This window comes from Dermacentor albipictus, chromosome 10 (genome assembly GCF_038994185.2).
Source record: "Dermacentor albipictus isolate Rhodes 1998 colony chromosome 10, USDA_Dalb.pri_finalv2, whole genome shotgun sequence".
Classification (NCBI taxonomy): Eukaryota; Metazoa; Arthropoda; class Arachnida; order Ixodida; family Ixodidae; genus Dermacentor; species Dermacentor albipictus.
Window position 1 is genome coordinate 28990171 of NC_091830.1, and position 13530 is coordinate 29003700.

General features: G+C 46.9%; 1 protein-coding gene across 3 annotated transcripts in view; it reads right to left on the bottom strand.

The window, feature by feature from the left end:
* LOC139050947 (alpha-crystallin A chain-like) overlaps positions 1-13530 on the bottom strand; it is a 40644-nt gene that overhangs the window by 5518 nt on the left and 21596 nt on the right. For all 3 annotated transcript variants that reach the window (XM_070527827.1, XM_070527830.1, XM_070527829.1), the window contains exon 2: positions 876-1162. In XM_070527827.1, coding sequence (XP_070383928.1) covers positions 876-1121 — 246 coding nt within the window. In that variant the 5' untranslated portion in view covers positions 1122-1162. The remainder of the gene's footprint in view (positions 1-875; positions 1163-13530) is intronic.

Sequence of the window (13530 nt, forward strand, 5' to 3'; positions counted from 1 at the left end):
ATGGAGCACTATCTCCACTCTTATGGCATCTTCGACTTGCCGTTTGGGAAGTCTCCGGAGGCGCTAAATTTTGGCCGTGTAAAGCAAGAAATAAGAACTTCACTACGCAATGAAGCCGGTTTCAACATGTGTAGTAAATTCTGACTAACTTTTAGAGCATGCTTGTCTTCGAAATGTGAATTCTCTCCTCCACCGAACACGTACAGTTGCCGGAGCGTTTTGAAAGGGCCAGTCAATATTATCACTAAAATAAAGAGAATGCTGGCATAAGCTTTTCGATTCGAAGACCGAATCGAACTGGACACTATTCGTGAATGCGAATATTTTTCGAATACTTTTCCGATATTTTAAAACATCTACTGAGCTCAAATAAACATCAAATGGCAGCACAAGTACGGTAAGTTTTCACGCCCGCGGGTGTAGTGTATACATAAAACATGAGACCTTGCTTAGTGGAGCAGGCTACATCACTTAAATATCCATACATTATAGGCTGTGTCGCGATCATTCGCTCTCTATAGAGAGCCCTGTGCATGCGAAAAAACTACTTATCTGCTTCAAATGCTGTTATTCGAAAGTTTCGAATACCCGCACACCCCGAATCAATTTCTTTTGTGAGATTGCAATATCTTGCTTTCTGTCCGCAGCCAGCATTTGCAGTGTTTAGTGGCTTTTTACCACATTATGTAACTGCGTTTCAACCTTGTTCAAAATTCTCGCAGGACTTCATCACGCTCAAACAAATAAATGAAATGGAAAGACATGAGGCAGAAAATAGGAAATGTTGGACTGGGTGCATTCCTTATCTTCATTTTTTTGTTCATGTGTAGAGTATTGAAAAACAAGGTGTGCTCTTCTGCCAGTCCTCCACCCACCTCTAGGTCATCGCTGTCGAAATGGCCGACGTCCAGTCGTAGGCAGAAGCGTTCGGAGTCGTTGGAGAGCGAGGTCCAGACAGAAGGCTTTAGTGGACTGCCGTCGAACAGCCTGCGCCGGATGTCGTGGTACCGGTTCTCGTAGCACCGGTACTCGCGGTCCAGCCGCGAGTACTGGTCGTTGAGCCTACTACGAAGGTCGTCCAACTCGTCCGACAGGCGGCTGCTCGTGAAGAGCGAGGACATGGCTGTTCGTGTGTCCTCCTTCGCACCCTTTAGACTGTAACCTGAAGGGAGAGAAATTCAATCAAATCAATCAGTATATTTATTCAACGCATCCCACGTTCACAGCGCCGACATTAAGCCAGAATTACAATGGCTTGACGTGACTCCACGTCATAAAGCACAAGACTTGAGGCGGAGATGGTAAAGAGGTATAAGCTGCAAATATTCATGAACAAGTGAGTAACGGTACAACAATTTCTGATACCCCGAAGAAAAAAAACACCAACGTATTTAAGTACAATGAACTTACCGCAATGTACACAGCTTGAGGCTCACGCTTGAGGTTGCATGTATGCAGACAAGGCAAGAAATCGCTCACTAAATGATAAAGGTGAGAGCACGCCGATATACAAGAAGCGCATTTTGAGATAGACTGGCAGGTTGAGGCAGATAGAGTTTAGATTTCTGATAAGCTCTCCCCGATAAAAGAAACGTCATTATACTTTCTACGAACAGCTGAACATCTGAATTCGCGTGCCCATAAACAGGTATCGCCGTATTATGACAGACCATTCAAGATCATTCTGTAACAATAACTGTCTTGAGCCGCTTCCTGGCTCAAATCGTTGTCCGCGTCGTCAAACGTAACCGGTATCAACCTCAAATTTGGAAGAAGGAAACTGCAGGATTCCCTGCCAATTCCACAGCGTGCCAGGCGAAAGCACTGCGGCAGAGTTAATACCAGCATGAAGGGGAAAAAATGACGTTTGAGGCATCCCACGAGTGCTTCCCAACGCGCTGAATGCAAAACATATGTAGGGGCGTCATAAACGCGGTTGCATTGCTTCTCGTTGCATGCACGAAGTCCGCCTGCGGACTTCCTCGAATGGCAGGGTCTGTTTGACCCCCTCCTTCTCACCACTCAGCTCTTCTACGTACGGGAGCTATGCTTGCGGGCGAGCCGGACCGTGTGACATTCTCTCGCGGATGTCGATGCACATGCGAATTACGGATCACATTTACCTAGTCGCTCTGTTGTATGCATTTAGGTTGTTCCTTACACTGTCCTCTTCGATATTCTTTTTCTCCAACACTCCTCCTCCCATTGCTGACCGCTGTTCAAGTGTCAGTAGCAATTTACTTCTCCTCTTATGATTTATTTATTTATTAAAGAAAACAGCCCATTACTACACTGCATGTTGCCAAGCTGTGTATTCTCATAAGAAGGCAAGCGAACACGAATTATTCGAAGCGAGATGCAAACGTCAGGCCAAGTAAGACTTTAGCTCAAAGTGCGAGTAACAAGTGGGCTTCGCAGAAGTCAGGTTCAGGTGGTGCAAATCAGGTTAGCAGTGATGTAGATCACCAGACGTGAGAAATCGTTAACCTGACCAGCGGCGAAGAGTGCGAAATTAGCAATTCAGTCAATCGATTCATAGAGATGATGTTCCCGTTTATGTACAGGTTTGCCAAATTTCTTGTTTCGTAATGATTCAATGTAAGCCGAGTTATCGCACCGATACCCAGTTTTCTATCTCTTCTCGTATCCGCTAGCGCACTGGAGTCTACACAGTAAGGAAGCCGAAACGGCAAAGCCCCGGACAAAATTTCAGTGTTGCGACGGCGAAATGGCTCGTGGCGCCATCCCGTGGCGGCCGCGAAAGACTACACAATGCAGCACGTTCTTGCCATCTCGGAGGCCACGCACAGCAGTCGCAGCTACGTGCAGCGAGAAAGGGGGGGGGGGGGGGGGGACTGGGAAAGCAGGTAAAGTGAAAAAGAAAAAAAAAGATGTGATGTTCTGATGATGAAGTTCGGAAATGGTGTACTGATTTAATCTGCAAGTTTGCTTTCATGTTTAGTCATTTGTACTCAATTTTTTTCCCTTCTTTTACTTAGGGTTTTTCTATCATATGCATGTAATACCGCTCATTATGATAAGTGTTTGAAGTATTTTAGGAAGCTTGACCCTTATCATTACTACACTCTTTTACATATTGTATATTCTCTCTAATAAGTCATTGTCTTTACAATAATTCGTGTTTACTGATTCTTCTTATTCTAACTGTTATTTTCTTGTTTAGTTGTGTATGTTGGGTATTTTCTTACCCCATTCATTGTAATCTCCCCTCCCCCCAAAGTAATGTCATGACGGTGCATGGCGACATTGCGTATGAGAAACCATACGTCTGTTCACTGCTTTTCCCACGAGATTGTAAATTCCACGCTGCATTCAGTGCAATAATATTAGGCTCACATGTTCACAGGAGCCACATTAATAGATTGGCAACTTTTTTTTTATTACGCTCAAAAAGTGTTTCAGGGTCCTGTTGAACTTTTTTTTTGTTTCATCTTATTGCGAGCGGCCGTCACAGATCGGCCTCCGCTAGCACGGGTCAACGGCGAACTCCTGCCTATATAGTTGTTCCACTATCTGAATATATGTTTTCATACAAAAAAAAACTACATCTGTTGTTCCAGCCGGTATTCGTGACACGACTGTAGAAAGGCGCATTGCATTCCACCGCATGTAGATGCATTGCCCAGCGCTGTAGGGGCCGACGAAAATATCTCGAGCTGGGAGCGCAATCACCTAAGTTAACGGCGTCTCATACCTAGAGTGCCTAGCATGCAAACTAGCTCAACAAAAGGCCAAGGCCTCGGAAAACAAAGGCGAGCGACGTAGTTTGGCGCGCAAAACGAAAACACGCCGACTCGAAGAGGAAGTGCAAGTGGACGCTCTTTCGCGGAACGAAAGAACGGCACCCGCTATCGAACAAAGCTGGGCGTTGTGCGGCTCACTGGAGAAGAGAGCGAAAGCCGAAACTATACGCAAGCGCCGTGTAAACATACGAGCGTGGCATATGAAAGGGTTCCACGGCCGACCGACGAAGTGAATCAGTGCACTTTGGTTAGGTCAGTTGGGGAAGTGCTCACTTGGTCCTGCGTACCCGCTTTTGGGCCACGATATGAGCCAGCGTTTACGGCGAAGCTGTGGACTTCCTGCACCGTTTTAGCGCGACGATAGTGAAGGCTGACGGCGCGCAGCGGCGTGCTCGGTATCAAATGCCGTAGTGCAACAGCACCGTCGGTGTCGGAGCCCCAAATTAGCTTATAAACGTTATTGTTTAAGCTTTCAGATTAAAGGCTTTCTTTAGTAGACCTCACTAAAGCAGGCCACAGTTTCTTTGCATTTTATCTTGTCCAGTAATTTATTATTCTCGGTTTTCCCGTAGCGTTGAAGCGGCTCCACCTTGGAGGTCAGCTAGGAATAGGTCAAATCGACAGAACTCTGGAATTGTTGTGTAAAAGCAGTTTAGCTCACAGCAATATGAGTCCAGCAGAACACCATTGAGCAAGAGCGGTCAGTCGGCGAAGACGGGAGGGAGTACTTCGCGCTGGTATGCGTCAGCCGTTCGCGAGCAGTAGAAGAGTGTGAAATGAGGTCACCACACAGTGCTCTATTATTATTGTTCCTTTCGTTAAAACTAAACCCTTTTGCATATACAAGAACTTATACTTTGCTGCTTTCTTGAGTTGCCCAGCGACAAGCCAATGTCACGCCAGCGAAGCGAGCGAGGCATGTGAACGTTTGGCTGTTCGGTGTCCCGTTTGTCATTTTTTTTATGTAGTTCAGGTGTATTGTGCTCTAGGCGTATTTTTTTTTTTCATTCCTGCGGCACTTTGGCACGGCACTCCTGCGCTATTGTACCCCAGCAAGGGGAGTCGTTTTGGCAGTCGTCGATGCATTTCAAGCAATTTAGGCTTAGGGCACGACCCCGAGCGTATCAGTTATCGCAAGACTGCCCGGCTGTTGTGGCGCCGTAAGTGAGGCGTGTACTCAACCTGACTGGGGCACGTTTGTGGCACTTTCTATGCATGGGCCCCGACATTATTGTAACTTACTTTGGTAGTTTTCAGGGTTACGTTTTAGGACGCTGGCCGCACGGGACGTTGTGACGCTGTTAACGAAAGACAGGTCGATCGCTGTGGCGTAGTTCGTTTAACGTTTCTTAGTTACGCGTTGACTGAATCCTACAGGGCCAAGTGTGTGAAGCTTTTCATGCGCCCCCTCCCCATCCCAACATATACCTTCTTTCGGTAATCACGCTTATTCAAAACGTGACGAGCGATTGCCAAGAGTGATTACACGGGAGTGTGTTGCTTGCGCCGGCAGAACCTCCAGAAATAACGCCGGGGAGCTGAAAACTCGAAAATTCTGTCTTCTGAACGGCTGAAAACAGGCTTTGCACCCACGCGTACATCTTGGGGCCGAGTAGAAGGCATTCTTTCAACATATAGCATGGTGTGACTGGGAGTCTGTGTTGTGGCCACCTCTGTGTACGTGCCGCACCATCGCGTCGGCTGAGGTCAGTTGTGTCGAAAACGTTCAGTCGCCCATGTATTTGTACTCTTAAGGAGCACGAAATAAGGTCTGGGAATGAAGGAATGCTTGAAAGTTAGATGTTTTCGTCATAATTTATGTATTGTCTTGTTTGTAATGAGTGTGGTACCTTCTACGCCATGTTTGTGAATGCAAATTGGCTTTGTTCGTAATGTGGCCCATTCACCGGTCTCGCACGTTGCGCCTCTACACCCAGTTTACCTTAAGGTCTAAATACCAAAAAGGCCACGTGCTTGTAATTTACCTTTTTTCAGCTGGTGCCATCCGGTGGAGCTTCCTACGGGCAACTACTGCTGCTTACCTGGTGCTAGCACATCGGTTAAACGCACAAAAAACGTGGAATGAGCATGTATATAGAGCCCAATTAACATTTCCTCATTGAACAAGGCAGCTTCCGTCCACTTTATGAAATTGCACGTTGCACAGAGGTCAGGTTTGATGAAGGCTTGTGAAGATCGCTCGCAATCATATTTATTTTACGAAATTAATAAAAGAAACACGGTTCCGCTCCAAGACAGCGCGCGGTTGAACAGTAGAAGCAAAAACAAATGTGACGCCGATCATGCTCATCCGGCGTAACGCGTACCGGCTCGCGATAAAAACTAAAACCGGAAGTGGGGCTCAGGTTTTCACATAAGCAGCTTGGTGCGCTATAGTCGATTCGGCCGCTGGGCTCTATGGGAGTGTCCGCTCTTGTTAAATGTCTTTCTCTGTGCTTAAGAACATGCAATTGTTGACCTGAGTGATTGTGGCTAGGGTAACTGAGTGTTTTTGTCCAATAAAATTTCTTTTTGTAGATTTTGTAGTTATCGTCCGCGCACCAAGCACCTTGGCATGCGTGTTAGGGCGCAGCTAGCGTGCTGCCAACGTTTACTGGCCTGCCAGGCATCCCTGCTGTTGCGAATCTAGGGATAGCCCACCATCGCCGGCTATCCTGGGCATTGTGAGGATGGCGTTGAGAGTTCTCACCCCAACGTCACTAATGGAGTTGTCTTTTAGTCACAATGTGCCCAAACACACTGCGTCTTTTGAGATAATCGTAAAAAATGCAAAAGAATCTATTGGTGATGAAAAAGTGCTTTTGACGGCCTTAAATACAAAGAGCAGGTCTCTGCTTCTACGCTCAGGTTTCTACGCGGGTCTTTGCGACCGCAACGATGACAAGAATAACGAAGTCAACTGATCACATTTGTTGTCGTTCCAGCACTTCACTGCACTGAGAAAGAAAAATATCGCGAGTACTTTTAAGTATACTCGTCTTTGGGGGCCTGACAATTCTTGTCATTTGCTTTAAAGTCTCGCTTGAGGGATGTTTGCGCAGCTGTTCAGGAGTTCTTTGCGGGTACAAACCGAGAAAACCAGCTATAGTCGTTCTATTTTAACTTCTCATACATTTCAATTCATGCTGCCTGATTAGTTTTCTTTTCGTACATTTAAGGTGCAGATCAGCCTTACACGGAGTCCTTACTCTTCAGCAATGCTCGTGAAACTTATTTTATGCTATCATTTTGCTCTGTTTGCGTAATTCTTGGCCGATGCCCCATCGCCGGGTATGAGTCATGAAATGGAAAAAAAATGCAACATGAACAAAACAAGGAAGTATTCATAATTCGGCGCGCATTATACGATAATGAATCATAGAAGCGGATAACATAAGGTGCGGTCACAGAGTATGCAAACTAGTCACGTAGCAGACGACGACTCGAACGGAAGCCAACTTCGAGAGCAAAACAACGTGCGCATTTTCTGTTCCAACCGGTGAACTGGATGTGGCAAGAAAAAAAAAATTGGAAAATAACGAAACAGCTTAAATACAAGGAAAACAGCAACGTCAAGCGCGTGCAGAAAAAGAACGCGCAAACGAGGAACCTGCGCCAGCAAATATTTTCCGCAGACAAGAAACAAGAAGAGACGGAAATGGCAGACGATACCCGAACGCTCGTAAACACGGAACAGACGAGAAGGAAACCGATAGACGCCACGAAGAGTACCAAAGTACAAAAGGGAAAGGTAAAAACACATGCCAAAGGAAGGAAGGAAGGTGGAGAAGAAAAAAAGAACCGCTGTAACACACGGCGGTTTAGCAATGCCGTGTCGTGCCCGATTGCACCTGGCGGCTGTGGTGCAGATTGGAACAGCTTGGCGTGAACGGACACACAACGGGTCTCCTAGCCGGTAATAGAAGAAAACACGTGGTGGTTGTAGACGACAGAAGCGACAGTATGCGCAGGTTTTACGCGTACTGCGTTATAAGCAAAACTTGATAAACTTTCTCTCCTTGTCTTAGGTGAGAACTTCACTAAAGTTACCTCTAAAACAAGGAACATGACTTTTGAAGTAAATGCACCTACGAATACTGCAACTTTGCTCTGTTACATCGCAGAGCACCGTGCTCGGGGCCTTATTTTTATGTACATTTAATTCACATAAATCACCCGCGTATCCTCTGGTCATGATACAAACTCATCTACTTGCTGGTTAATGTGCGGTGTACAACACAATAGTCAGTGGCAAAAAGTCAACCAAGCAACGCAGTTCCATAACCCTACAACGCCAAAACACCATTTCAGATCACGGGAAATTGGAACAACATGTCCACCTTAATTTTTGGACAAAGCAAGCACATTCCTACTAAATATTATAGAAAGGTATTTGAGGTAAAAGTAATGAATTTGTTATTGATTGGTTTCCTTAACTGCGCCCAAATGAAACTTCGCTACGGCGTATGAATATCGCTACTACAGGCGTTACGTTACGATTCTCGCACCTAAATCGGCCACTCGAGGCATCGAAGTCAGCGTACCAAAAACCATAAGTCGGGCTATTGTAGGCATGACCCCACGAAACTTCCTCTAATAGATGTTCGCGGGAAACTAAGCACAACTAAAGCAACCCGTTGTTTCGTCCATCAGAAGAAATGAACAGTACTTTGCACAGACAAAACCAGACCCCTACCATCAATGGTGCAGCCGGGTACTTTCTTTCGAAGGGGGCCTGGCACACATGTGACCGACAACGAGGATGAAGAGAGGAAGGGAGGAGGAATCGGAGGGATGCTAATAATGACGATGCACTTTTTTATTTCTCTTTTTGCATCAATATTTCCAGACTGTGAATGGCAGCAGTGCACGATTAAAGAAACGGCTTTTTGTGGAAGAGGTTTGCGGACAACGGAAGCTGAACAGTCTAACGGCGTAAAGGCATCAAAAAGCGTTGGTGCGTGAAATCAACTAGTCAGTGTGTTATCACTCTCCGTACGAACAGCCCGGTGACCCTCAGTGTCGTTCCTGCTGGCCACGCTGTCTTCATAGCCGAAATCTTGTTTTCTTGAAAGGCTGTGACATGCATTGTCAACAGTGAATCCCTTGAGCTTTAAAAAAATGTAAGCAAATAACGAAATCTTGGGGCTTCAAGTCTTGAAAGTGCAACTACACAGTGGCTCATGAGAGACCACAACGGTAATCAAACACGTTAACTCGTGCTCAGCAGTAAATGGCCATAGCCACTGAGCCACCTCGGTGGTTGAGATAGAAGTATCACGTACAAAAAGTATTCTGGAATCAGTGAGCCATAACTTACAGACGTGAAAGGCTGCACGTGGATTGCGAGAGAGCTTGTGGATTTCTCTCGTTCCCTGACAACTCACCGCCCTGTGTGTGAGCGTTGAGGGCGAAGGATAGGTTACTTCCAGAAAAAAAGAACACGTGTGCATTTATGTACGCTCCCACAGACATGAACACACACACACAAACGTCCACACAAACAAATAGTCGCAACAGCTGCACTGTCAGTACCGCGTCTGATGCAGTGCAGCAGCGATCTCAATTTTAGGCTGCAATGCAATTTACTCCAATGAGTACGTAAGGAGCTTTGCACATTGGCTGACCTCAGTGACAGATTGTAGGGGCGATCGGCAGCCCCACTTGCCCACACCGTCTAGGCCTTCCCTCACCGGTCCTTTCTTTCTTTCTTTCTTTCTTTCTGTCTTTCTTTCTTTCTTTCTTTCTTTCTTTCTTTCTTTCTTTCTTTCTGTCTGTCTGTCTGTCTTTCTTTCTTGCTTTCTTTCTTTCTTTCAATTCGCCAACACCCTTTCTCCCCGCGCAGGGTAGCAAACCGGACGCGCGTGTGCTTCGCCTTCCTACCTTTCCTTTGTCTCTTGCTTTCTCCTCCTCCTACTCGCATTTGTAGCAAGCTAAAGAGACAAATCGTTTCAATCTTTCAACAAAGAAACGAGACCCTCGGCCACGAGCGTGAAAAGGAACATTCAAAAGCTAGCCACGCACACACCCGCACGTGCCCACACAAAACACAGACGCGGAAGCGGGAAGTGTTTGGCGACCAGCCCTTAGCGATGCCACACAGGGGCTCGAGAAAAGTAAACAAAAAAAACCAGCGAAATGTGACCGGAACTAAACCTCACGCGTAACTGCTTCGTAACCGAACCTCCCAGAGAAGGGCAGCAGGCTGCGGGGCCACGAATAAATAAATATATCCATCGTAGGCGACGTCTCTTTTTATGTTATGCCTTGTTGCTCTTGCAGTTATTGTACTTATTTTGTCGCTGTTTTCTCCATTAGCGTCAGTGCGGCCGGGCCACGCCGCCATTCCCGATTCACGGTCAGGCGTGAGCGTGTTGCCGGGGGGGGAAGGCCTGCCCTTTGCGTAAGACACAATTCACGACTTTCCGGCCGGCGACGCCCATCGGCGGCAGGCGCGCCGGAAACGTGCGTGAGTCTGCAGGTTTGGCCTCCGCTGCGGCGTCGCGGGCGGAACCGATGGCGCACGAACTCGCGCGATGGGGCGAGTTGGAAAAGAGTCGAAACATCGAACGAGTAAAATTACTAAGAATAACGACGTGGGGATATCTCCGCTTCAAGCTCTCTTCCAGTTCCGCGTCGTGAACGTCAATTGGGCGTTGCCTTTTGGAAGTACGTTACGTAGGATTACGCCTGTAGAGGAAATGCCCCACTAAATTTGCCAGCAGCAACTCGGGCGCTGATATCGTTAACCTACCCTCCTAACCATGTTACTTGAATTCGCCCGATCTTCTCTGATTGTCTGATTTGTACTTGTGGCTTTGGACATTCTCGCAGCTTTATTTGGTACGCCTGATCCGTCTCGATTGGCCTAATTATTTCGAAGGAATGCCATTTGTCTTTAGTTTTTGTTTACAGCGATAGCAATTATACGGGCACTCCAGTTCCATTTATGCCGTCGCCACGCGTCTTATGCTGTATTTGCGAGTGCAAGCACGCAGGGAAGTCGACGGTCGCGGCTAAATCCGGCGCGCGTGAAGGGAGAAAGCGGAGGGCAAACGCGCCGTCTTTCGTCGCGAGAGAGAGACAGAAGGAGATTCTTGATGATGGGAAGGAAAGGTTGGGGTAAAGTGCAGCGCAGTAACTGTCTCTCAGCAGAGGACACCTCAACCGCGCTGCACAGGGGGTAGGGAATGAAAGTAGGGGGAGAGAAAGAGCACCTTCCGTCGCGCGAAAAGCCATGGGGGTATGAGACGGATAGAGAGGGTGGGTCGTTCTGGCTCCGGCAGCCACTGCGTACAACCTTTACGTAGTCTTTTGCTTTCAGAATCGGATGGGCCGACGACGCCTCGTGTGATAACTGTCTTAGCGAGGAGACTCTTCAACACTTTCCCTATGACTGTCCTCGCTGCAATTTACAGAGACGATCGCTCGCAATCGCGATAGCACGCTTGTGCCAAAGACCTTTAACAGAGGAGACCATTTTAGAATGCCGACATCACATGGCTTCTCAGCGGAGGGCAACGAGGGCTTTGTTGCGGTTCTTGAAGACAACAGACCTGCACAAGCTGCTGTAGCCTGAACTGATATTTACAGTGTGTTACGCCTCAACACAACCAAGGGTGTTAATTGAACGTTTGCCACATGTCAAACCACCGCACCTCCTAACCAGTCGTCAGCGCGGCGTGGACAACAACTAGAGGCGCTCACCCCGCCATTACCTGGAAACCGGAGAAAAGAATGAACGGGAGGGAACCAGGACAAGTAATCGATAAGTGGAGTTAATCTGACGAGTCACATCACCACCCATTCCTCGGCACTTATTCAGCCATCGAGACAGCCTGTAAACGGGCCGTTGCAGGATTACACGAAAGGACCTCAGCCTCCGCCTCACCTTGGCGACCGACCAGGTGTCGCTGGATGATTTCTTTTTGCCACAAATTCGCAATACGGTATTCGGCTGGTCGTTTTCGAATACTTCATACCTGCTCAGAGCGTTGCGATACACATTGTCGGAGCAGTTATAGTGATATGATGCTCGCATACTGTATTGTGACACCAGCTTGCACGTGCATCTGCCATTGCCAGGTCTTCTTTTGGCACTTAATTGTGATGGGTCGCCTTCTTCATCATTATATGACTTTGCTCTAATGATGCGCTTGACTTCACAAATGGAAAATAAAAAAACGGTAGGGATAATCGATAATGATTGGCAAATGCAGCATAATCTACTCTGATATGGGATGTAGTTCAGCTGAAAAAATTCCTTTGCGTGAACCACATAGAAGACTAAGGAAGGATAATTGTTCCACCCGTCCGGGAAGATAATGGCGTGATACGCAGACACCACCACTGGTTCCCATCACGTGATACACGTGACCTCGTAGAACACGATCTCCAGGATCGCCTCAGTTCTCAAACACAATCTCTGAGATCGACCCTTGTAATATTTCGCTCTTTTCGAGTTCACCCCAATTTTCTCGATGACAAACGAACTGAGCAGGTGTGTGAAACCCCAGGGAGAAAGACAAAGAAAGTTTTGTGCTAATAAAGGAATACTCCGCCTGAACAGATATATATGTTCCTGCACTAACATTTAGGTACATTTTTTTTATTTCGTTGTATAATCCGTAGAAAACCGATTTGGTCACCGGCAAAACTGCAGAAGGCGTACAGATGGCTAATAAGACGACTTGGGTATATGTGTACCACATGCCATTTCTCAGCGGTCGCAGTGAGAGGCCAACCAGCCATTTGTTGATTGAAAGACTGGGTCATCGCAAAGGAAGTAATGCGCAATAAATAAGCAATTCGAGTATATCGGCGTCGTCCTTCGCTTCGATCTGCATTCTGGGCCCGCTCAGTAAGCAACCCAGCCGGCGGCTTCAGCTGTTTTCTGCGCGGCTTGCACAGAACCGCCAACATGTCTCGCTGTCACGTTTTTGCCATTCGCTCGTCTAGCTGCTGTCAGAATGAGACGCACTCGTCCGACATTCACGACGGTCGTCTGGCTCCAATTCAAAGCGAGCGCAATATTTAATGATGCCGATTCTAAGTAGTGAGGATCAATGGAATTCTTATACAGCAAACTCAACTCTAAAGCTTTTTCTTTTCCCTTTGATTTCTTTCTTTCTTTTCTTTTTGCGGAGTTCAGTTACCACTGGCACGACCGAAAATGAGTGAGCGATGCAGCTCCTAACGGTGTTTGCACTTAGGCTGTGCTGGCCTCCGTACTGTCGTACAGCCAGCATGGAAAAACCCACGCACGCTCTCGATGGGCCTATATCTTTAAAAGCATAGTGAATAATGTCAGCAGGGTAGCGATAAGGAATACATGACGTCATGTTAGTCTTACTTGTACCGATATAAAGCTTCGGACAAGGAAAATCTTGTTTTATTGCGCAATACATGGAAGAAAGGAAGAGCGCGACATGACAGCTTTCTTCTTTTATTTCACGTATTGCGCACTAAGACAGATTTTCGCTGACTGAAGGAATGTTTCACGAAGCAGCCCAAGTAGCCAACTTTTTGAAATGAAAGCCACAACGACGCATTGCCCAATTGATGCAATAGCCAAAAGTAACCATCTCGTGTTCCAGACGCCATACTCTTGGGGACAAATGTACCATACTCTGCACAAAAGCCAAGTACTCCGAGATTGTAATACCATCTGCACCTTCAGTGGAAGCCTAACCAAGAGGTGCTTGAAATGCAATAGCCAAAACCTTCTTTTTCCGTTTTTTTTTTACCAGAAGAAGTCAAAGAAAAC